Below are 26,558 nucleotides of genomic sequence, written 5' to 3'. Positions count from 1 at the left end.
TAAAATCTTGCCACTAACAGGGTTATGCAATCTATATGCTTTAGATTGAATACAATAACCAATAAAAAGTACATTTTTCAGATTTTTCATCAAGCTTTTATCGAGCTTAAAAATTTATCAAAGCATAAGAAATGCACCCAAAAATTGATAAGTGACTTACATTTGGCCTCCTTCCACACCAAGCTTTATATGGAGTCTTATTCATGACAGCCCTTATTGGTGAGAGATTCCACAAGTAGACAAATGTTGCTACAGCTTCTGCCCAAAACATATTTGGAAGTCCTTTTGCTTGTGGCATGCTTCATGCCATCTCTATAATGGTTCGATTCTTTCGTTTAGCAACACCATTTTGCTCTGGAGTATAAGGAGTTGTTAACTTCCTATGGATGCCATTTTCTTTATCACTCAGCAATTTCAAGCCCTTTAGGTTGAGATGCCCATACCTTAAATGCCACAGCCTTGAGTCTTCCTTTGCAGTTGCAGTAACAGCAAAATTCTCTATATTGGTCGCGTCTAACGGAAACATCTTGTTGGGAGTCATGCTGACATGAACTTTTTTCCTGACTTCTTATTGGTCATGACACATGCATTATCATCAAACAAAACAGAACATCCACTGGCCATTAGTTGTCCAACGCTCAACAAATTGTATCCTAAATCAGGTACAAATTGAACATTGTCCAACATTTTTACTTTGCCATTGGTAGTGCCAATACTGATCATGCATTTTCCTTCAACTTGCATGTCTCTTTAGTTTCCAAGCTGCATCTTTAGTCTTTGTGACTCATCAAACTCTTTAAATAAAGACTTGGTCCTTGTCATGTGATTCGAACAGCTCCTGTCAACAAACCACAAGTCACTTGGCTTATGGTTAGTGTCAATACAAGCCACAAACAGCATGTTATCATCCTCATTCTCTACTGTAAAGTTCATATTTTGATCTTTAAACCAGCAATTAGCTTGATATGTCCATATTTGTTACAATGATAACATTGAATGTCACTTTTTGTGTTACCATGCTCATTGGATTGCCTTCCTCTGCCTCTGCCGTTACCATGGCCACGACCTTGGCCACCATGGAATCCTCCCCTTCCACGACCTCTATTTGTTGGTCTATCATTTTCTTCCTGATTAGCTACTATCTCTTTCAGTTGGAATGCCTTCTCCTTACTCATTTCCATTGATCGGTTGATTCTTGCCTCATGAGCTTGAAGAGAACCCATCAGCTCATCTACTGAAAGAACTGACAGATCCTTGGCTTCTTCTATGGTAGCCACAACATGATCAAACTTTATAGTCAAGCTCCTTAACACTTTTGCAATGATCGTCTCATTAGAAATCTATTCACCGTAAGATCGCATCTGACCAACTATTGCAATTGTTCTTGCCAAAAATGCAACAATCGATTCGTTGCTCTTCATTAATAAGGTTTCAAAATCATGTCTTAGTGATTGCAATTTCACAAAAATGACCTTCGAATCACCTTGAAACTCCTTTTGCAGAATTGACCATGCTTCTTTTGATGTGGTTGCTGATGTAATCTATGAGAAAATGGTCTCATGGACTGCTTGTTGAAGAATGAACAGCTCCTTAGCATCTCTTTTCTTGGCTGCTTTCAGCCTCTCCTCTTCTTCTTCAGTGAGTTCTAATAGGTCGACAAACCTATATTCCACCAAGTCCCACAGCTCCTACGATTTCAGCAAGGTCTTCACTTTGATGCTCCACCACTCGTATTTCTCTCTATTAAAAATGGGTAAGAGTGGTTGAGAAGAAGAAAAACCCGTGAGTGTTGCCATTTCAATAAAACTCTGCAAAGTCAAAATAAAAGAACACACACTCTCTCTCTGGTGTTTCCCAAGACTGACCCAAAAGGTGTTTTTCTCCAAAACCCAATAGACCTAACGTCACTTTTCACTCTATTGACCACAGGACCGAAGCAGGCTCTGATGCCAAATTTGTTGAGTCACGTGATAGAGATAAAATAGGAGAAAGAAAGCTGAACACTCAATGCATTAATTGAAACAGAAGTGCCTATATTTATAGGCTTACAAAGAAACAAATTCAACATGAATTTAGGGAGCCATTACAGCCTACTAAGCTAGGCAATAGCAACTTATTTGACCATAAGAAAAAATCTAGAACAAATCTAGATATTTGCTTAATAACAACCCACTATGTAACTGACTCGAAAAAATAGGAACAACTTAATTAATTAAAATATGACTCTAATTTATGTGGTTGACCCAGTATGTTTTTTTGAATCATGCTTCAACATGGAAGCCAACAAAATTCAAAGAAAGTCATATTCCCAACGGCCATTTGTTTATTTCAACGTAAAGGCTTATATTGGTAGCCATTTGACATTGTGACCCAATAAAGATTCAGTTTCAAAGAAGATAGGTGGGTATGAGAAGATAGGTGGGTATGTTTTACCTTGACAACTCAAATCTCTCTCTCTCTCTCTCTGTTTTTATTTGTCTTGTTTTCTTGTGTGTTTGAGTGAGGTGGGTATGCTTCGGTTTGAAAGAAGAAAAAGGGGATGCGAGGGATGTTAAATGGTTTTTGAATGGTGTGCTTTTCAATGATGGATAACGTTGAACGGTTGAACAATTATTTATTTATGCTTGAAATGTCTAAGCCTTTGCCCTCTTGCCTTCGTGGGCGTGGGCTGGCGAGCCTATCAAGGCATGGGCCACTTCAACCCACATCACTTCTAGCTTGCATAGTTGCGAGCTAACCCATATTCACACCGTCAACTTTTATTACCGTCAATTTTTATTACTAGCTCTAATTATACATGTATAGGTATAGTAGATAATAAGTTTTAAAACCCTAGCAAATTAGGACTCGTAATTTGGAATTGGAAAGCATTCCTTGGGCTAGCCCATTTGTTTTTTTAATTGCAAAAAGCCCATTGATTTCATTAAATGGACTGGGTTGGGATAGCAGTGGCCCATTTCCATAAGAGCCAATTTAGGCTCAGCCTATCTGATCCGCAGGGTAAACCAGCAAGTTAATCCACTTGCTTAGATAGTTAGATGAGAGTAGTGGGTTAACGAAAAATAAAATAAAAAGAGAATTACAATAAGGTTCTAAATCAAGAAACATATTAAAAAAATTTTTTATAACAAGTGAGCAACTTGTAATAAAATAACAAGTTTCATAGCAACAACTGACAACATGTTTTAATTGCTCACTTCTCATTAGAACTTTTTAATAATTATTTTTCTTTTTTAAGATCTTACAGTAACTCTCCCTAAAATAGAATTATACATTTCTTGAAGCCTATTTTAAATTTATAAAAGTTGAGTTATACAAGTTAAAATTAAACGATTGAGTCTTAACGCATTTGGATCCTGTGGGAATCATGTTTCTCCTGTTCCTCTTAAAATCCCTTCCCTACATTTAGATCTAAAATTGGATAATTTACATGTAATATCGTATTAAATATTATCATAATATTATTAAAATATTAAAATGTTAACGGGTAGCATCATTAGTTTAATAGTCAATATTAGTTTTTTAACTATTATTGTTACGATTTGAAATCTTCAAGGTAAATTTTCACCTAAAACAATTCCAAATATCTAGTGCTTCCAAGTAAAATTTTTAGAGCAAATTTACACCTTAAACTATATAAAAAAAATAATCTACAAAATATTTTAATGATAATTTTATAATATATTTTTACTTCCGGTCCTTCATATAAAAGTTAATTTTATAATATCTTTTTTTTTCAAAGTAATATTTCTAATAGTTGCACATGATCAAATAATAGTTCTAGCTGATATATAAGATTAGTAAAGGTATTTAAAAAAAAAACAATATGTATTTATTATAATTAGGGTTAATTAATCTGCAAGTCCTTATAGTTTCAACGAATTTTGAATCAGGTTCCTATAGTTTTTTTTCTTTTTATTAGATCCTTATACTTTTACCTTTTTTTAATTAGGTCCTTGTATTTATTTTTCTTTTAATTAAGTCCTTATAATTTCATTAAATTTTTAATCAGGTCCATGTAGTTTTAATTTTTATTTATTAATTAAATATAAGCTTAATTAAATAGATTAATAATGAAATATAAAATATTAATAAGTAAATTAAATTAATAATTATGTAATAAAAAATAATAGAATTAATTAATTCAGGAAAATTTTTTAGAACAATTAATTTTTTTTGCTGAAAAAATTAAAATCATTATAATAATTCAATATTGTTAGAATATTATTGTTTATAAACTAATATTAAATAATATATACTATTTTATGTTTATATAATAGTACTATTAGAATTCATAAAATAAAGAATAAAAAATTCAGGGACTTAATTAAAAATAAAATGAACTTATAAGGACTTGATAAAAAGAAAAATAAATACAAGGACCTAATTAAAAACAAGTGAAAGTATAAGGATCTGATAAAAAGAAAAAAAACTATAAGGACCTAATTCAAAATTCGTTGAAACTATAAGGACTTGCGGATTAATTATCTCTTATAATTAAATAATTTTAAATTTTTTTAATCTATTTAAATTATTCAACTAATTAATCTACTCAAATTATTCAACTAACTCTTATATGAAGAATTGGAGATAATATATTGAATCATCTATTTTTTGATCTAAGGATGAAAAGAGAATTTTGAGAAGAAATGGAGAAAGAGGATCCTAAAAAGGATCCAAATCTAATTATAGGAGACAAGACATGATGACATAGAGAATCTCCAATCTCACAAAGAAAATAATAATATTTGATCAAATTATTGATTTCTTTTTTCGGCTAGAGAGATCAAATTATTGATTTGCTTTTAACACTATTATTACCCTGTGAGTTTCATAGAAAAGGCACTTTCGTGCTGAAGCTTTCTCTTCAGTTGAAATAGTAGTACCAAAATGCCAAAATTGACAAACGATAATTGCAAATGAGCCCATCGATATTATAATAATAATAATAATAATAATAATAATAATAATAATAATAATAATAATAATAATCGATTAGTTTTTTTTTTGAGCTGAAATAATAATTGATTAGTTAAGTTTCCTTGAAATTGCTTGGTTCTGCTTGCTTGCACTTATAGTTGTTTGGCTGTGCGCACTAGCCCTTTCAACCAGCTGGGATGACCTCTTAATCCTGTTTTCCTTATCTTTTTATTTTATTTTCCTTTTTGAATTGAAGAATAAAGATCACAATTTTAAATTTTTTCAAATTCGTTGAATTGGATCAAGAGACACGTTTTGACAAAAGTAATGTAAGGGTAACATTTTTGTCTTGCAGTAAAATCACTTTTCCATTATTAAATATGCTAGTTTTATTTTTTTAATCTTTTATTCTGATATATTATTTTATTTTGCCATATTGATTATTATGACTAAATCTATTTTGTTTATTTAGAAGAGTGTTATAAGCGAAATTAAATTTTCGATCTTGTATTTATATGAGAGCTTGCATTATGGAAAGTATTCTCAACTCTCTCTATCCTCCAACTTAAAAGGCTAGTTTCTGTAAGCTATTTTCATTAAAAAAATATTTATATTTTTAAACCACAATTTAAAAAAATTTATGACGTTTATTAAATAATTATGCTGGTCATCCATTCTAAAAATTGTTTAGAGCTTTGTATTAATTGTAAAAGGACACGAAATAGTTTAATTTTTGTTTTCTCAAATAAAATAAAATAAAATCTCACCCACAAAGAAAAGAATACAAGCTTCAACGCGTGCAATACTTTAACCAGAAGGGCGAGAATAAAGGCACGGAAGTGAGGAGGCAGATGGGCGTGGAAAGTTCGATGATTCGTTGATTACTGATGAATTGGATATGACCACGAGGTACCAGCTCACACGTTTCTTGTCTTGTTCTTCGTCGTCCCTATCTCATTCCCTATTTTATAGCTATTCCTTCTTTATAAAGCTCTTCTCTTGTCTATCACGTAATCTAATTCCTAATAAATATTTTCATAATAATCATTTATTTTTTGTGAAAATCCTGAAATGTGTAATGGTGACTATGACTGCCACCTAGTAAATCAATAATTAAAAACACTAATTTCTTTGATAAACTTTGTTTAGGGATAAAATCAAATCGTGGTTTTAAAAGTACTTTACAGTGTACGAAATAAATATGTGGAAGAGTTTGTCTCGTTTTGTGAAAAAATGCTTTTGAAAAGTATTTTTCTATCTTGCCAAACACCCCCTTATTGTTGTTATTAAAAATAAATTTAAAAAATGCACAATATCTCATTTAGATGATGAAAAATAGAGAGAATTATACCGAAAATATAAACTCATAAATTAAATTATTAAGATGTTCAAATTTGTCATTCACATAACACACATTTAGACATAAACTTATAAGTAAAAACGATATTTAATAATATTTACGCTTCAAAACAACACAAATTTTCAATTTACAATTAACAAAGAGAATAATAAGTATTTATCATTAGTGATTATGAATAAAAATTTGTGAATTTGATCCCTAGACATAATTCCACCTAGAGAATAAGGAGACACACTAAGAATATTAATAATGTTTCTGTTTAAATAAGATAATCCTTGAGTAGCTGCGTGGGCTAAAGTCAACTCTCAACACAAATAATTTAATATTCGTTCCTAATGATAATATATATGTTAATAAATTTCCAGAATCAAGATATAATAAATTGTACACATATCATTTTTATACATACAAATATTCAAGCTACACAAATACATTTCTTGACGCAATATCTTAAAAAAAAAAAACTTATATAAAGTTATTTATATTTATTATGTTAAGTTTTTCTAAATACAAATAGCACGTGACTTAATTTTTTTAAATATGAATTTATAATATAACAATAATATTTTTAAAATAGAATATATAGCTTTATGTGATTAAAAAACTAAATATAATAGATATAAAAACTTTGATCTTTTCTTATAATATTGAAATTTAAATCTTTTTATATTGAGGGTAATATACAATGATCTTTCCCCTTTGATAACGCGAGATAATTTTTTTATATTTGTTGCTCTTATTTTTTATTTTTTTCTTATCTAAACAAAAAAAGATTGTTATTTATAGCCGACTTTACTGTATTCTTTTAATCTATTCCACTACTTTTGCGGACCTAATTTCAGATTCTTGGCCTTTTTTATCACAAAGATTGCGTGGCTCAGAAAATCAGGGAAGGAACCAGAAATTATGATTACACTAAGGGCATTTTTGTACTTTCACTGTTACCAGCCGCACTATATAACCCCCTCATTCAGCCCTCTTCCCCCTTCATCATCCTGACTGCGCAATTGTGTTACGCGTTATCTTTGATTCTCTCTAACATCTCGTGTCTCCTGGCGATTGAGGTTCTTCTGTTCGTCGTTTGATTTTTGTTCTCGGTCTCTCGAATTTTGATTCAGCGTAAGTGCATTGGTAATTGCTTGTTTATTCTCTTTCCGAATTCTTGCGCCGATTTTCTTGTTGATTGCTCTCTGTTTTTGTTCTAGGTTAATTCATTCGGATTCTGAAGTCTGATTTCTGGGAAAGGGGATACTAGAGAAGGTTCCTTTGTTCAAAGATTCTTTATAACAGTAAGTATGCGATTTTATGAGTTATTACGCCATTAAAAACTGATTAGTTGCATGCCTTCGTTCATCGCGTGTATCTTTCACATACTACCATATAATTTGTATTTGAAGATATGATTTTTCGTTTAATATGATGATTTGAGGAAATCTTGATGCCTTATATGATTTGTGTTGCTATTATTTTGGCTTCTTCTTTTACGTTTTATATTTGCTATCTGATTATGACATTAGGATCTTATACCCTCTATTGTGGGGATGCCGATTTACGATTTCAAATTATCGATCGAGAAACGAAATAAATTTTAATGAGTTGCAAGAATTATATTCTCAGCAAGTGGTTGATACGTTTTTATCATTATTTGACACTTGCAAGGTGTTTTCACTTTATTAACTATGCTTTTATTATGTTTGTGATCATAAATTAGATTTATAAGTCATTATATTAAAAAATTTAACAAATATTTCCAAAAATTCAGTGACCGTGATGAAATCAAAATTTTCATAGCATGTAAGCTTCAATTATAGATTCTTAAATTATAGTGACCAAAATAAAGTTTTCTGAAGACCCTTGGGTCTCATTTGGTATGAAGCATTGAAAATGAGCGATTGAGATTGGGATTGCAATTGAAAAAAATTATTAAAATAATATTTAGTATGAGTAATTACTTATTATATGGGATTAGGCAAACCCATAGAGGTGGGATTGGAGAATAACACTTTCCTCATGGCATTCTCTAATTCCACATACATGGGTTTGGCTAATCCCATATAACAAATAATCTCTTATACTAAACACTCTTTTAATAGATTTTCTCAATTGTAATCCTAATTCTAATCCCTTATTTTCAATATTTCCTACCAACCTTGAAGTTTAGAGGACTGAAAGTAATTGGTTTTCAATATTGTAAAAGTAGTGTTCTGTTGGCAATCTTGCTATTGTTTTGTGGAGATATGACAAATTCTGCTTTTTCATACTGTGTATTTAATTTCTATTTGTAGATAGAAGTTAGATTAACATTTGTTTTCTGACAAATTTGCGCCTGTCTTTGTTTATTCGTTTGTAAAGAAAGTGACTGTCATTTTTGTTTCTTATGATCATGAAATGTTAGTTTTGCATTGTTTTCTTATTGGATGAGACTATTGCTTCCCGTTATTGTCTTGTTCACGTATTGTGTGGCTAGAACATTGTTCTTCTATTTTCTGATACAGTGAATTTCAATTTTGTTATTCTTTTCTACCTGAAAATGGTGATCTTGCATTCAAATTCTGGCAGCTGAGCTGAATGAACTCCATGAACTATAATTGTTATTAAGTTTGTGGTTTATTGTTTTTTGCAGCATATTGTGAATGAACTGATGGAGACTAAAGGTGGGAAAAAGAAGTCTAGCAGTAGTAAATCATTATTCTACGAAGCTCCTCTCGGCTACACCATTGAAGACCTTCGACCAAACGGTGGAATCAAGAAGTTCAGATCAGCTGCTTACTCCAACGTAAGTCCCCTGTTTAATTCTTCCGATAATTGGAGATAATTATTGCAAGAATGATTTTCTGGTGTCTTACATGGTGTTTTTTCTTGTGCAGTGCGTTCGAAAGCCATCCTGAGGTTTCCTTCCTTGCTTGCTACATAACCCCTAGCTTTTTTATACAGTGATAGTAGTTTACCCTCCACATTCTCCGTCTCCTTTTCATTCTCCTCCTTGTTCTCCTTGTTCGGTTGTGCTCTGTCAGTGCAACAATACTTTCTCCCTGATAGTCAAGATGGCCTTGACAGGCTCTGCTATTGGTTTTGAGGGCTATGAAAAGAGGCTTGAGATATCATTCTTTGAGCCTGGTCTGTTTTCTGATCCTGATGGTTTAGGCCTTCGATCATTGTCCAAGGATCAATTGGATGAGATTCTGAAACCAGCTGAGTGCACCATTGTTGACTCACTGTCCAATGACTTTGTTGATTCCTACGTTCTCTCTGAATCCAGCTTATTTGTCTATCCTTACAAGGTTATCATCAAAACTTGCGGCACTACAAAGTTGCTTCTGTCCATCCCGGTCATTCTGAAGCTGGCTGATAGTCTTATGCTTGCTGTGAAATCTGTGAGATACACTCGTGGAAGCTTTATTTTTCCTGCGGCCCAACCATTCCCACATCGTAGTTTCTCTGAGGAAGTTGCTGTTCTTGACGGTTATTTTGGCAACCTTGGTTCTGGCAGCAAAGCATACATGATGGGCAACCCTGAAAAGTCACAATTATGGCATATCTACTCTGCTAGTGCGGACCTGCAAGGCCAATCAAAAGCAACTTACACCCTGGAGATGTGCATGACTGGCTTACAGAAGAAAAGTGCTTCTGTATTCTTCAAAGCAAACACAAATTCAGCATCCTCAATGACCGAAGACTCTGGAATCCGAAAGATCCTTCCTCAATCTGACATATGTGACTATGAATTTGATCCCTGTGGGTATTCCATGAACGCAATAGAAGACAATGCAATCTCCACCATCCATGTCACCCCAGAAGATGGCTTCAGCTATGCAAGCTTTGAAGCAGTGGGGTATGATTTTGATGAAAAATCTCTGATAGGTCTCGTTGGAAGGGTCTTGGCATGCTTCGAGCCGGCTGAGTTTTCTCTGGCTTTGCACACTGATATGCATGATGAAGCACTGATCAACAAATTCCCCCTGGCCATTAAAGGATACGACTGTGGAGAGAAGAACAAGGAGGTTCTTGGAGCAGGCGGTTCCGTTTTGTTCTATGACTTTGTTCAAGCTGATGGCTGTGCATCTCCAAGGTCCATTCTGAAAAGCTGTTGGAGTAGTGAGGACGAGAAGGAAGAAGGGGACGAGATATAGTTTGTGGATTTTAATGATTTATTTGTGTGTTTATGTTTGCTGATTCTGAATAAGTTTGGGGTTATGGTTTGAGTACAGGGCAACATATACTATATATACATATGTTGCTCTTTAACTTTTCATAATTGGTTGCTCAAGTTTGTTTTTGTTTCTTTCAAGTGTGTTATTCTGGGCTTGTGCCCCTTTCATGGGGTTGGACCATGCTCTTCGTATTCATATGAATAAAGTGTTTTGTTTTAGCCTCGTTGTGATGGGTCCTCCGTATCCATGCTGAGGGTTTGTTTGATAAATGGTTTCAAATGTAATGAAATAAAAAAGCAAAGATAAATTTTTCACAATTAATTATAAAAATATAAATAGCACTAAATTATTGATTTTGAAGCCCAACATTAAATAATTAATTGATAATTTGATATAGTCGGAAGTAGAAGACTAGTGATGAACTTATCTTTAAGGACTAAAGATAAGGTTGACTCATCAGGAATCTGCTTTTAGCATAAACATGATTACTTTAGTGGTGTGCTTTCACTTTATGTCAGGTACTAAATTAATGACATTGATGCTAAAAGCAGATTTCTGATGAGTCAGCTTTATCTTTAGTTTTGAGGACAGATGATCCAGTTTAGATCAATCCTATGAAGGACTTATTTTGGCATGTAGCATTTTTCGTCTTATTCAAAACTTCTTCAGTAGGAGAAAGTGGTTTGTAAGTACCTTGAGGGTTACTTCTGTCGAGGCAACATAAGGTCGAGAAGAGATCTTAGTATTTTCATTGTATCGATGTTCAAGCGCTGGAAATTCTTCTTCATAAGTATTATCTCCGTCCTTAATATAAGACCCTGTTTGACTTTTTGTTTGGTCCTAATTATAAGATCCCAATCCATTTTGTCTCTCATATTTATGCATTTTTTCCAAGATAATCCTTCTAACAATGATAATTCTAGCCAATACACTTAATTAGCAAGGATATTTTAGGAATGACAACACTTATTTATTACAAAAAACTAACTTAACTTACTTCTTTAATCTCCTCAAATAAGTCAACTGGGTCTTATAATTAGGACCGGAAGTAGTATTAGATTGTATCATTCCTATATATGGGTAGGATAATATGAGAAGCTACGGAAGTTTCTGGCTTGGTGTCTGGAAAAATATTAGCTGCTACATCATCATGTGCTATGTCATCATGACCCCATTCTCTCAGAAGTTCCCAAATAGTCAAATCTCTGGTGGGAGCTTCACGAATAGGTCTGCTGATCGATAATTATGGAGCCTCATCATCCCTGTCATTTCTTCATGACCGTTGCGCAACACAAGTGGTCTGAACTTTTTTCTTTTTCTTTCTAGACTTTTGTCTAGAACTGAAATCTACAAGATCATCCTCATCTGAGTTGTACTGGAAATCATGGTACAGTCACAGTCTGGTTTACACATACTTGGATCAAGATCCTAAATGAAATGTCCATAAATATGAGACACAAAAACAAGTTGTCCTTGAACTGTAAAATAATCAACTGTAGGATATTCATTATTCTCATAGATAGGAAGAATGGTAGCGATTGTCCTTGTTGGAGGAAGGGATCCTTCTGTTCCTGGTCGTTGGAAGACAGTTTTAACTGTCCCATCAAGCAATCTTTTGATAAGTTGAGGAGCTGTAGTATGAACATTTGCCGGAACAGAATGAGACTCTTTCTCATAATTGTTGGTCCATTCAAGTGGCATGAGCTAAGAGAGTTCTTTTGTAGAGATCTTGTAACATCCAAAATATTATTGGAAAAAATTATTATTTGAAAAAAATATATTAATTAAATAATATAAAAAAAATTTTATTATAAAATAATAATTTTATTATTAAAAAAACATTAAGCTTTTCCACCTAATTCTGAGTGTATTGAAGGTGAAGAAGAAACTGGGGGATGGTGCATTAATGAAGGAAGAAAAATAAGAGAAGTGTATTAATGAAAGAAGGAAAATGGGGAAGGCGGTTGAAAGTAGAAGGATAAATGGAGGAAAGGTGACATCAGAAAATGGAAAGAGAGAGTGAGAGGCGTGGAAGGAGAGGGAGGTAGAGAAGTATTAGTATTTTGAAAGATAATACAAGTTTGGAAGATCATTTAGATACATTAAAAAAACTCTTTTTTATTAATTTTTTATCAATATTTTTCTATATTTAGAGCTTTATATTAGTAGTATCATTATAATATTTAGGGAAAATTCCGTGATTAGTATATAGAATAAGTACTGAGTTTTGACAAGGATGATCATAAAAATTTAGAGATAAATAAGTAGTTAGTTTTAATTGATTTAGATTTGTCTATTTATTACTTATGGTATTTAAAATTAAATTTATTTTGTTGACAAATCTGTCATTATGATATATATCATATTTATACCAATTAAAATTAAGTTAAATAATTTATTTGGGTTGTTTGATATATTATTAAAATTTTAATTGGTTTATATTATTCATTGATTGTTTTGAGAACTTTAAACTAAGATTTTAGTTGAAAAATGTATTATTCAAGGCATATAGAATATTTTTACCAATTAAATTTAAGCTAACTAACTTATTTAGATTATTTAATATATTATTAAGATTTTAATCGATTTAAAATGTATTAGAATATGAAAATATTTTTGAATATATTATTAGAAAGTATGCTGTAAATTGAGATTTTTACAATGTTAGATAAAAATGATATTTTTATAATTTAAAGGAGTTATTTGGGTAGAGGAAAAAATTGTTATTTGAAGTAAGAATTTTTGGATAGTAAATATATGTATATATACTATTCTATGTAATTTAAGTTAATTATTTGTGTATATATTAAATTATATCTACATTATTTGTAGATTATCTTATACTTCAGAGTTTATAATTTGTGCTCTTATTTCTTAAGCTGTGAGGTTAAGCTTGGAATAGAGGTAACTGTGATTAATTTATTTTACATACATGCTTCGGATTGTAAGATGTTTATTATGTTTTTATTTTTTCAAATTAATTTGTGAAAGTATGCTTGTGAATGAAGTATGTATTTTTTTTTATGTGACAAATTTTGGTGAAGTGGGAAGTATGTTGATTTAATTATGCCTGAGTTGTGTTTTATTGGAAATGATGTTTTCTTGTGGTGTGAATTTAATATACTAATATTATGTTATTAAATAAAATGAAAATATGTTGTACTTTGTTTGAACTTATATCATCTTACTCTGAAAAACTATGATATTTTTAATATATATTGTGACCATGCATGGGGTTCACATGTGGAGATTGAGATTTTGATATGTGGAGGATAATTGTTTCGAAGTCAGTGTAGCATGCCTACACTACTGATCCTAGTGTTTGGCTTTTTGTTAGACCCTTGTAATTCTTTCTTTTCCTTGGCCCGGAATTGAGAATGAGCTCTTGGGTAGACACATTTTGCACCATAGTCCATTCTTGGACGGTATAGGTACAGGAGGGATTTGCTGCTTGATATGAGTGGGGTGACCTTTGCCGAGTTACTCAGCACAGAAAGCCCGAGTCCTTGTCAAGGAGCCATAAAGAGGAGTATGGTGATGGGAGGGCATACCTCATTGTGTTATTGCATATATGTACTTTTGTATAAATTGTGTTGTGGATGGTGAGACATGCTCCTTTCACGTGGTTGTATCTCCTAAGGCATTATTTATTACTTGAATTATATTTAATTACTACTTCACCAACTTGCCATCCTACTTATATATGCCATGAATTAATACTTGGTTACTAGGACTTTATGTCTCACCCTACTATTCATCAATGCTTTTTAAGAGAGCCATCTAGTTTGGCTTGGTGCGATGGGAAGCAACTAGAGGCATAGGCGAGTATAGCTTAGTAGTCCTCTTTTGGTTTGGGCATGTGATGCTATGTATATTGCCATTTAAGACCCATGACTTTGTTGACATATACTTCCTTTTGTTTGGTTGTTGGATCACTATATTTGATGGAGTGCTGTTAGAATGTTTGGAGGCTGTAAGACTGTGCTGTATGTGTTACTCTTTATGTGTATGACTTGTGGGCCGGGTTGAGTACCCTGTGTTTCTTAGGTCTTAAGTTTTTGTGGGATGAATATTATATTGTGCTTGTGGACGGTTACTGTGCCCTCAGTCCTTGTTCTACATATTGTTAAACTCATGGGTGGTTTATGTATCTTGAGCCTCTTGGGATGTTTTCAAAATAAGACAAACTCTTTATAATCATGGTAGTATTTTAACGCTCTAACTCAATTCTTTTTCTACAATGGCTATCATTTTAAAATAATTTTATAACTATGTATTAAGAAAAGGTCTTTTCAGATTTGCCTTGGGATGTTGATGATAGCTGGACCATAGTCTCTGTCAGTGGACATATATAGGGTATCTTGGGTAGAATTAGGGATATGAAGATTTAGAGAGTGATTTTGTACTCTATACACCATTCGATGATGAAGAGTGGCCATAATAGCTAGGGGATCCTGTTCAGCTCCAATGATCTGGATTTGAACTTTCAATCTCTAGGAAGTCGTTTGATTAGAGAGCATAAAGTTAAAGTTTGGAGCAATGGTCATAATAATACTGCCATTACTGAGTGTAGTGAGAAGGGTTCCTATTAAGGCATTTTGGTAGGATTTATAAGAAGTGTCCAAGAGGGCTACTCTTACAGTGGCAAGGATACCTTTTCTTCCATGTAGGGTAAGACCAAAATGTACTGCACCTATATATAGATGTGTATATCCTTACTCTATGTATAAATCAATAATGGGTTGAGGTATCTCAAGGGTGACATACTGTTTAGATGTAGTTGTAGGAAGACCACATTGGTTGAGACAGGAACTTTGAACAAGTTCTTTGACAGTAGGAGTAAATTTGGTCACAAGAGATATGATGGGTCCGGTAAAAGATCTTTGACGATGATAGAGGGAGTAAGGACTGATGAGGGTAGTTCCGTGGATTGGATGCAGGCATCTTGTGGTACATGGGTAATTTCTATGACTTTATCAACCTTATTGTTGAGTATTTGGTGAAGCGAAGAAGGAATGAGGTCAAAAGTAAGAGATGAAGAAAGATGAATAGGTTCTGCAGAGGAGGATTCACTCATGATTAAAATATTCTTTCTTACTCACTTAATCTAAGATTCAAGTATGCTCTACACTTGCCTCATCTAAAGATCCTGTTTATCAGAAAGAATCCCACCATGATGCTATGGAATAGTCCTTTTAGGCAGAAGAACTTTAGTTTGAAGTTTTACAGGTTTAGGTCCTAATATGGTTTATGTAAGGCTAGGAGAACCGTTTGTTAAGACCTTGACATGATAAAACCTGTAAATCTCTAGACTGAGTCTTAGAGGTTTGAGGAGACTCACTCACATGGTATCAAAACCTATTCGCCTTTTCCTTAGATATAATAAATAAGAGAATAGAATAAGAAAATATTAAAAAAAAAAATCTCTTTTCATAGATATTGCATTTTTTAAAATGTATGTATGTATGTATGTATCAATATTATATTTATATTTTATTTAATTGAAAAATAGAAAATGGCTAGTGTTTATCTCTAACAGCTATATTTTTCAATTGGTTATAAATAAACCACTTCAAGCTTGCTTCGTATGTAAAGCTCGAATGATTAAAAAAAAAGAAGCTAAAATGTACCTATTGTCCGTGTACACTTATATATACTTGAAAATCATCATTTATTGAGCCGTCAAATGTTAATATATATCTCTATATATCTTTTGAGTATTAGTGCTTAATTGTACTCATTCTGCTCTTTGAGAGAGTTTATTGAACTGAATTCTTCTTCAATAATAATCATTCTTCGTATATTGTAAGGGTGAGAGATCAAGGGTGTGGTATCCCTTATACAGCTTCTCAAGAGTGATGTACTATCTTTGGTCCTAATTATAATACCTCGTTACCGGAGGTAGTATCTCTTTATAGAAGAAGCAGTTTCTATTAAAAAGAAGATTGCAGTTGTTTACAAATAACCAATTTAAACTTATGAAGAATGATAAACAAATTTCAAAAAATTGCTTGATTGTGTATTCATGGTTATCCTAGTATATAAAACTTTACATATAAATTAATCATAAAGCTATTAGTTGTAAGTTATAATTGCTAGATTTTATTAATTAACTGAAGTTGGTTTATGTGATTCACCCTTGGAAAAAAATTAAAGAGTTTGAGTCTTGTATATATAAAAACAAAAACTAGTTGATAAAAGAGCTTTATGCAATCTGAATCAAAACTAGTTGATAAAAGAGCTTTATGCAATCTGAATCATTAAAATTGGGGTGGTTTTGTTTTGTTTTTTTTTTGACAACGAAAATAAGATCGGGTGGCGTTTTGAGGATTTGAAATTCACCTAATTAACATCACTCAATGTTGGCCATTTCAATTCTTCTCTATATAGTTACCAATTACCAATGGGACCTAATGTTGTTTTTTCCCCCAGTAAAATGGTAAAAAAATAATTGAAAGAATTTTTCTAAGAAATTTTTTTTGTTTGAATATAATAAAAATTGGATGCAAAACTTTATGAAATTTTGGAAGAAAAAAACCGAATGGTTACTTGATTCTCTATATTTCTCTTTTTTATATAATTATTTAACACATAATATTATTGGGTTAGATTTGATCATTAAGTTTAATTTACTGACGTGATAAGTAGTTTCACCCCATAAAAGAGAAAGTATAAATTCGAATGTTAAGAAATATACTTGTGGTAAAGGCTTTAACCCTAAATACTCTCAGTTTGATAGAAATTAATTTTAAATCCAAAATGAGTTAGATAATGACACAAGAAAAAAATAGGAACGTGTGTGTGTGATGCATCTTGATATGAAAGCTGACAATTCATATATAACAATCAATGGATAGGATCTAAAAGTTTGGTCAGTCAAAAATAGAGATTTGATTATCACGAAAAGTGATGAAATTACAAGTAAAAGTGAGAGAGAGAGAGAGAGAGAGATTGCGTATAATTAAAAAGAGTTTAAAGTAAAAACAACTCAATTTGAAACTCCTAGATAATCAAAGTGAATTTAACCATCAAGTTTAAAAAAGAACACCATTGTATTATTCGATAAATATTCAACCTAATTTTTCATTTCAGTTGTTGGTTCCAGTTGCATCTTTCACTGCATCTGCAGCTCCCTGTGCCTTTGCCTGCAGTTGTTGACCTCCCTATAAACACACATGCACACACAAACATTAAGCCTATTATCTATTTGGAATTAATATCCATAATGTTTATATAATTGATTAAGTTCAAAGTAAATGATGTAATACCTCTTGCATGGATTCTTTTGCAGATTGTGCTGCATCTCTAGCCTTATCCATCATGCTGCTTGCCTTTTCCTACATCATTTAATTAATTCACCCATAATTATTATTAGTAATACTCCTCTGGTTCTTGATATAAAACCTATTTAACTAATTTAATTAGATTAAGGAAGTTATGTAAGTTAGTTAATTATAAGAAATATGACATGTTTTTCCTAAAACATCATAATCATCTTTCTTAATACCTTTCTTCCCTCTTCTACTTGATTATGATTAAGAAAGTACCCATAAGATAATTTAGAAAAAATTAATAAATATAAGAAATAAGTCTTATATTTAAGATCAAAATTAATTCAATAATTGGGTCTTATATTAAGGATTGGAGGAATATATTAATTAATATGCTAATTAATAAATGATTGAGAAACTTTGAAGGGTAATAGAGAGACTATAATCAATGAAGTTAGCTACCTGAGCTTGGCCTTTGGCTTGTCCGGCATTGTAACTTGCCTTGTTGGAGTCCATTTTCCTGAGAAAATTTATGTGATGAGCTTGGCAAAGAATTAATGAATAGTTAGAACTGTTAATGATGATCATGAGATTGTAACAATGCAAAGATGAAGATTGAGTTGATATATACTTACACTGTCCCATGTCTCTCTATGGCACAGAGCCACTTGTCTCGTTGACCAATGGATCTTGTGGACGAAACCACGAGATTTCTTCATCGATCCTACCTTGTAGGTTATAGGAAAAGACTAGGTTTTCTGTCATCAATTATTCCACTTTCAGATTTTAATTCTCATCAGTTTAAATTTGTTAGAAAAATCTCAGACATTATGCCGCCTTTGTCGTGCACACGTACACACACAGGGAAATGATCTCATGGCTAACATGATTTAGATTTTTTCTTGTTGTTTTTGCATTTATTTTCTTGGACAAAGATAAAATAAAAGTGATGGATAGCAAAAGCATGTAAAATAATTCACTGGGAGAAAAGGGACTAATATAATTTATGGTCCTTAAAATTCAGGCCTATTTTAACTTTGATCTCTCAAATATTATAAAAGCATTAAAATAGTAATGTGGACTCACTAAATGATACTCTTCCTATCCTAAAAGTATAGCTTTTCCCAGTAACCACTTCATCTTCTTGAGATATCAACTCACTCCACCATCTTCCTACTTCTCCATCAGGGACTAATTTTCATGCAATACGCACTGTGTTGTCGCTGAACAACTTAAACAAATGAGGGAATTATCGCTTTCGTCCTTATACTTTTTTTTTTTCAATTTAGTCCCCATCTATTCTTCAAGCATGCTTTTTCAATATTTTCGTTGCGGGCACGAAGGATTTTGTCAATATACTCGAGTGTATGAGTAGGAATTAGAAACTCCTCAGGAATCTTCAAACAAAATAAAATAATGATAATAGACATATGCGTGAGATTTCAACATTCAATTACGTTGTAGAGGGTCATACTCCCTCAGCAAGAATCATAGAACTAAGTTGCGAAGATTAAGAATATTAAGTTAGTTATTTATAAAAATACTTGAGTTGATTTTCCTAAAACGTCATTACAATAATTTGCACTGAAAATTACTCCATTAATAAAAAAAAACCTTCTTATTATGTATGTGGTGTTAATAAGGAAAATTTGAAAAAGAAAATTACAATTTTCGGAGAGTATAAATTGAAGCTAGGTAAAATCAGAACAAGATCGTCTACTAATTTTTGCATTCTCTATTGCTTTTTTCTTGGTATCCATGATGTCAATGGCGACAAGCTCTCAAGCAATCCTCTTTCATGACTCTCAAGCGAGAGTTGTTAAATAAGAAGCAATGCTTACATGGCATTTTACATGGACAAAAAAAAGAAAAAGAAGAAGAAGCCAAATCATCTAGTATACCTCAAATCTTTTGCTACATCCTCTATCGTTGACCAGCCACGTCAACCTTTGGATGGAGGTCTTGGTCACTCAGATGCATAGGAATTAATTAAACTTGTCATTTGTGAAAACTATAAGGCGGACTACAAAACTTTCAGAGTATAAGGGCTAACATTAAAAAAAAAAAAAGGAAGAAAAAGTTAAGGTGTAAATCTATCCACGAAGTATTTTATTATGGGAAGCCAACACTATAAAACTTTTCTTGAGTGCAAAAGTATAAATGAAATTTTTAAAATGGTGAAAAAATATCATGACCATAAAGTTAATTTACGCTGACTGTTTAGCACATATAAAAGTCAAGAAAATGATGCGAAAATACATGGAAAGTTTTCAAAAGATGAAAAAATACCACAATCACGGGAAATTTCATATGTATCTTTGCATCATTTTGAAAAGTTTATGGCATATTTTTGCACCATTTTGTTAGTTCACATGTTTGTTAAACAAATAATATTAGTTGACTTAATGGCTGTGGTATTTTTGTACTACTTTGAAAACTTCGTTTGTATTTTTGCGCCCAAGAAAAGTTTATGGTGTTTGGTGCCCATAGCAGAATACTTCATGCATAGATTTGTACCTTAGCCCTATAAAAAATTATGAAAACTATAAGGATTAGTACACCTCTAGAATACACCTCTAGTCTTATTTATAAGATATTTTCAGCATCTTTCATACAAACCAAGAAAAATCTGAAATTGTATTAATTCTCTTTTAAAATATAATAACTTTACAACTTTATCCGTATTTAATATATACACTTTTTTTAAAAAAAACTATCCACGCTGTAATAAATGAATAACAAAATAGTATATTTATACTAAAAATTAAATAAAGTGGCTTATAAATAAAACTAAAAAAAACCTTCTCTCCTTACTTCATAAACCTTATAGATAGGATCAAAGGAGTAGGAGTGCTCAAACCTTGTACCCATCTTAGTAGGCTCATACTCGCCTTGAAATGGACCAGGACGGGACTCAGGATGACCCTAGGGACGCCTTATCCGTCCTAGTCCCAACCTCCCTTATTTTTTTTAAAAAAGCATTTTTTTCATTATTTATGTTGTTTACACCCTTCAATTTTATTTTGATACTAATATATATATATATTAGAATTTGAACTAAAATTTAGTTTATGGGTTGCGTTTTTCTTTGCTTTTAGAAAACTTTTATTGTTTTTTTTTAAAATTTCATAAAGCTTAAGTGAGAGTTATCATAGACTATGTTTTTACATTTTGACTAAATTTTAAATAAGTCTTCACCTAACGTTGCTCCATATTAAGTTTCCATAGATGTTTTGGTTTTCTTTTTTTTCTTCTTTTTTTTAATGAATTCGCTTCAGGTTTATGGATTAATTCATATTGTCATATGCAATGATTTCTATCATTATTTTTGAAAGATTAATGTGTTTGAATAAATTTGCAAGCTCATCCATTTAAATTTAAAGGATATCTACCATATGCTAAATTTATTTACATACTAGTAGTTCATTTTATGTTGTTTATTTATATTTACTTCAAGTTTATTGTTCATTTTTCCCAACAATTTATTAGCCATTTAAATGATTTACATTTGTCTCAAGTTTATTTTATATTGCTCATTTATATTTACTTGTAGCTATTTCATGCAAATTTGCTTCAGTTTTCCGATTTTTTTTTAAGTATAAGTTGTAATTGGACTTTTTTTTTGCTAACTAAATTATAACTGGGCTTTTTTAAGGGGGAAAAAAGTAGCTGATCGGAACGTTCCCGTCCCGTCTCCGTCCTGGTCGGGATCTGGACAAAACCAAGATGGAACAGGACACAAGACACAAATGTCATCCTGTCCTATTTTTCAGGACAAAACACGGGACAAGGGTGGTGTCCCTGTCTTGTCTTATCTTGTGAGCAGTCCTATAGAGGAGTATGTTAATATATCCTTAATAAGTACTATGAAATGTCCAAACTCAATATACTTCACACACCCTAACAAATTGAATGCCGCTTGGTTTCCTACAAAGCTTCTCTCCACATGGGATTTCATTACCCAACGGCCCTTCTTGCCTCTCTTCTGATCTCCACTTATCCTTTTCCCTCCACCGGGCACAAGGATTTCAGTAGCTTGCCCTTTAGATTCCGCTGGATTTAACAAATGCTTCACATTAAGGACGCCACTTTTAAAACGACCTTCGCTTGACTTCAGACCCCTCTCCTCTGGTTTGCGCTTCCCTGCTGACCAAGGTTTCCCCCAAATTGTCCACGAATCAAACGCTACAAAGTCACTGAGTGGAGCAAATTGATAAAATACAGTCAGCGAGAGTTCCACAGGCACACAAGTAAGATCATCTATACTATCAGTTCTGCAGTGTTGGTGACTAAAAAAATTATTCATGAACTTTCACTATGATACCATAATAAGTGTCAGAGACTAGTTAAAACTATTCATCAGAGCAGTTTCCTTGAAAGCTTGTGTTATTGAACTGAAACCATTCTTGACAATGATGGTTCTTGTGACATACAACACCAGCTTTTAAGAGTACCTCTCGGAGCATTTTCTGCTCTCTCTCCTTCTGTTTCTTCATCCTTGGTCGTGCCACCTTTAAAGGCAATTTCTGCTGTGCAGGGGCCTGCATAAGGAACAAAGAACAGTATGAAATTTTTTTGCCAGGTCTCCTAAGTTTACATTGTTTTGTAGCACATGATGCAGCAAACATTTACTCACCTTTCCGCCAAGAGAAGCAACCTTCCTATCGTCAATCTTTTTACGTTCTTTCCATGACATATGCGAGTAGCCTGAAAAAAATAGCGTAAGTTGGCATCATCAAGAGCAACATCAATATGAAACTCGATGGACAGGGTTCAACAGGAATCAGATACGACAGAGAGAACTGTTTTGAATCCATAAATTTCTAGACCCAGACACACCTTCACTTACTATCACGCAAACATCTCAAAACCCAAATCATGATGAAAAATGTGGCACATACATACAAAATACCATGGCTGCTGCAACTTCCTAAGCCCACATATTCTTCCAATACGTCCAATGCTCACGTTTTACATTAAAATGTTGATGAAACCCACACTAATAGTGTTATTAAAATGATAAAATTCCGGCAGAGCGTAAGTCTAATCACAAAGCTACAAAGACATTAAGCTTACGTGACAAAACTGACACATACTCATTGATTCTCTAGCATTCGAGAGGCTAGAGTCTCTCCCTCACAATACTCACCAATTGCCTATCCTCTCACTAAGCCCTTCGTCCCAATTATATACTGATAGGATCACGTTTAGGAAGATGCATAAAAAGGGAAAATTACTTTTTGTTGTGCAGAAGCTGGACTTGCTATTCTGAAGAAAGAATAGGGAGTAGAGTAGGTATAGGACTGGTATAGTCAAGGTCTATGAATTGGGGGTGGTGAAACTCACTTTTCAGGTCTATAAACCATCTCTTTGGGGTTCAGCGGGGGTGTGGAGAATTTGAACTGTGATCTTGGCCCTTGGGGTGGAGAGAGCCAACCTCTCGAAAGTTTGGCAAGTTTATCAGTCCATTGTGTAGTATCTTGTTCTGTTTGTGTATCTTGTTCTGTTCCTTATTAGTTTGTAATCGTCACTTCCATTGTAGGTTATATAGTTTTTGAATCAGCGTGTAAAAGTCATCTACTCCCTTGTTATTCAGTAAAACCATTATCAATCTCAAGTGTTCCCTGTTTATTTTGGACTTTTAGTCTCATTGTAAGTTTGTGTATAAGAGGGTCCTATCATATACACCGCACAGTCCTTCTGTATTTCTACTCCTCTCTCACAAACTACGCACACTCCACATGACTTGTCCTTCCCTCCTTGGCCCATTAGCTACAAGTCCATCCAATGCTACATCAGCTTCTCAAATATGCACATCCTTTGTTCTTCCTTAAAAAGCTCAGAACATCGTTATCCTTGTAGATATATCCTCATCCTCCCCATCATCTCTCTGAATAGGCGTTTGAGTTTAGACGCAGTAAATGTTTGTTCTAAGGAGCTTTGCATTCATTGTCATCTGGCAGACCAAACCAATATCCTTCGCTATTGGTAATTGTGCCACCAAAGCATTCAAAGAGGGCATTAGAGCAGCACATGTTACTATCAACAAGCACCATCACCAGTAATATGTCTTGCAGGTGATTTCCTTATAGCAGGCAAAGAGAGCTGACAAATTGAACAAAATAATTTTGAAGACAGCCTCTTTGATTGAGTGTCCTCGCATGAGAGGCACTATAATTTTCTCCTTTAACATTGTTTTAAAAGATCAACAGATTTTTTTCCCTCTCTAGCAAAGGATTCCAGCAACTAGGGCACAAAGAGAAGATGCACATAGTGAACCGCCAGCAATTCTGTAGAAATCCATAACAAAAAATAACAGCTTTCTAGGTACGTGAACGAATCAAGAATTCCAACAAAAGTATTGTTACTTTCAAAATTATCAAGAAAAACCCAGGTGCAAAATCTTCCTCCAGCTCACAGCTTTGCTACAGCCTCAAAAGGAGGCATTCAAAATCCGAAGCACAAGGAGGAAGATGGAATCCGGGGCTTAAGCAATTTTGGTAAAGGTACAAAATGGAGATGGAAATGAGATATCCCAGTGATGAAGAAGGAGGAAGGTGAAATCTGGAAACTAGGGAAGGGAAAAAAAATACTGGGTTTTTCTTAACTTTCGAAGGGAGGAGAAACAAAATGTGCTTTTTGATTGGGGAGAGAAATTACCAAATGACTCAGGATGTCATGTGCCACATGGCTCCATTAAATCTAACATGGCAGTTTCCATTTTAACAGTTAGACTAATAGTTGGAGGTCCTTTACGTACAAATGGAAGGAAAGTTTATTGCCAACCAAAAAGAATCGTTCTTCACACATCATCAGAAGGTTTGGGAGGTTATGCATATTTTAGCCAAACAAAAGAAAAGGGAAAAAAATATCGACAATGTTAAAATTGGAATCTTAAAGAGTATCATGTTTGTTAGTTACCCAATATTTATAGTTTGAGCTGCAATAGAGCAAACCAAAGAAATCAAGACCCAAATATTTAAATTACATGACCAAGAATACAAGCATCCACAATTTTGTCTAGGCTGAACTCTAATTTGAATCCTCTGATGAGTCGTTGAATAGAAATTATGGAAAGAAAAAGAGAAAAAGAGAGAGGGGAAGAAGAGAGAAGAGATAGAGAGTTTCTGAAAAGGACTTCTGAATAACTTCCAAAACTGAACTGATTTTACAAATAGACTCCCTTTTATAGCCTCTTATTCAATCCTAAAACTAACGGCTATAAACCAACTTATACCACAACGATCAAAATAAATCCTAACTAACTATTATTCTTATTATTATTATTAATACATCATCCTCCAAAAGAGAATAAAAGCACGACAACATAAGCCAAAAGTAGGTCATAATAAAATATAAAAACTAATACAACAGGAGATAAAATTAACAAAAGGTAAAAGCAGTTGTTCTAAATGAGAACCAAAGAAATGTACATTTTCGACATGTTTCATTATCTTCCTTATGTCCATTTCTTGATCTTGGGTACCCATATTACCACGTAAAGGTCCATGCTTATCAACTTGTGTTCTTCTTGTGCATTTTTCCTAGCACTACTGAGAGTCAAAAGAAAGGACGTCAAGAAACAAACTATAGTAAATGTCGAAACTCTATGAAGCAATTCAGATTTGACAGGGATAAAAATTGTGCCTATGCATGAAAGGTCGATATTCTATAACAAAATCATAACAATGTTAATGCTGGCTAGGAAAGAAAGAAAACTAATACTGCATAGATGATTGCAGCTTGCAGAGATGGAATTATAAAATCAAGCGTTATACATTCATTGCACTTTCTTATCAGTAACAACATTCAAGACGAGTGTGTAAGATGATCTTCGCCCCCTCATTCACTAGTGTCGAAGGAAAACCAGGGCTGTATAATACTGATGGGCCTATATTTACCAAAAAGCAATACAATTTTCTTGGATATCAAACACACTTTCTTTTTTAGTAAAAGTAAGATACAAACTAAAGGGCTTAGTTGTGTAAAAAGAAAAAGGGCTTACATCCATGATCCATCTCTTTCTATGATTGCTAGTCTGTTTACAATTCAAATTTTCACTGGGTCCCCAAGACAATCGAACTGAGAATCAATTTAACAGCACACTAGATAATGCTAAGTGATATTGTCATATTTGTGAGCAGCCTAATATTAGTTTGAATTCATCAACCATAACAACAAAGTGGAACAGGAAGATAAACAAGAAACAGGAAGAAACACAGAGTGGCCTTTTGCAAAACCAGTAAATGTAAATACCTAGTAATTCTAATAATAGTCGAATTAAGGATTTGAAAGAGAGAACATGTAGGAAAGCAAGCAAGAGAGAAAATTGAGCGCTTTTGGTCTTTCCTCGTAGCTTCAGCTAGGGGACCTTGAGCATGTTGCAGGGTGGAAGAGAGTATGGGCCTACAAAGGCAGTACAAAGCTCTCAAAAATTAATTTTCCGCTCAGAAGGACTTGTTTACGCAGGAAAGCAAACCAGAGTTGGCTGAATTCGGAAAGGAGGTTGGTTCCGGTATAAACCTGACAGAGATATCTGATGGCAACAGCAAGAACTGGCGATGACGGCGATCGTCAAAGGCTAGGCTGGCGGCCGCACAACAATGTGGCTTGAGAGGCGGATGGAGAATGCATGTACTGGAGAAGGCAACGAGCCAACGAGGGATTGAGACGCGTATATGGTTCTTGGTTCCGTATTTCCTCCATATTCAACACTTCCACACTTTGTAACGAGCAGGGTTCTGCTTTGCTGAAAATTGCGTCCCGAGAGGAAGGAACCAAAAAGCCTGGAGTGGACAACGGGTTGGGACAATGATTTAATTAATTGAAAATAATAAAATATAATAATATTAATAA

General features: G+C 33.2%; 2 protein-coding genes and 1 pseudogene across 2 annotated transcripts; 1 reads left to right on the top strand and 2 right to left on the bottom strand.

The window, feature by feature from the left end:
- The first annotated feature begins 7,283 nt into the window (after positions 1-7,283).
- LOC114735937 (S-adenosylmethionine decarboxylase proenzyme) lies at positions 7,284-10,535 on the top strand. The gene is made up of 4 exons (XM_028923722.1): positions 7,284-7,399; positions 7,486-7,569; positions 8,904-9,056; positions 9,148-10,535. The coding sequence occupies exon 4, from the start codon at positions 9,325-9,327 to the stop codon at positions 10,408-10,410; it is 1,086 nt and encodes a 361-aa protein (XP_028779555.1). The 5' UTR covers positions 7,284-7,399; positions 7,486-7,569; positions 8,904-9,056; positions 9,148-9,324; the 3' UTR covers positions 10,411-10,535.
- A 6,984-nt stretch (positions 10,536-17,519) lies between these two features.
- LOC114735936 (stress-induced protein KIN2-like) lies at positions 17,520-18,218 on the bottom strand. The gene is made up of 3 exons (XM_028923721.1): positions 18,165-18,218; positions 17,700-17,768; positions 17,520-17,594 (listed from the first exon to the last, which is right to left on the bottom strand). The coding sequence occupies exons 1-3, from the start codon at positions 18,216-18,218 to the stop codon at positions 17,520-17,522; spliced, it is 198 nt and encodes a 65-aa protein (XP_028779554.1).
- A 3,295-nt stretch (positions 18,219-21,513) lies between these two features.
- On the bottom strand, positions 21,514-25,192 carry LOC114735938 (uncharacterized; annotated as a pseudogene).
- Between the last annotated feature and the right edge of the window lie 1,366 nt (positions 25,193-26,558).

Source organism: Neltuma alba, unplaced genomic scaffold, assembly GCF_004799145.2.
Source record: "Neltuma alba isolate B1F8T4 unplaced genomic scaffold, ASM479914v2 tig00013265_pilon, whole genome shotgun sequence".
NCBI lineage: Eukaryota > Viridiplantae > Streptophyta > Magnoliopsida > Fabales > Fabaceae > Neltuma > Neltuma alba.
Note: the sequence above shows the minus strand (reverse complement) of the source record. Positions and strands in the feature narration are given on the sequence as shown.

Bases quoted from the DNA above. Each gene is read 5' to 3' on its own strand.
- LOC114735937 (XM_028923722.1), top strand. From the start codon at position 9,325: ATGGCCTTGACAGGCTCTGCTATTGGTTTTGAGGGCTATGAAAAGAGG.
- LOC114735936 (XM_028923721.1), bottom strand. From the start codon at position 18,218: ATGGACTCCAACAAGGCAAGTTACAATGCCGGACAAGCCAAAGGCCAA. The intron at 17,769-18,164 runs GTAGCTAACTTC...TAAATGATGTAG, and splicing joins AAGCCAAAGGCCAAGCTCAG to GAAAAGGCAAGCAGCATGAT. The intron at 17,595-17,699 runs GTATTACATCAT...GTGTGTTTATAG, and splicing joins CAAAAGAATCCATGCAAGAG to GGAGGTCAACAACTGCAGGC.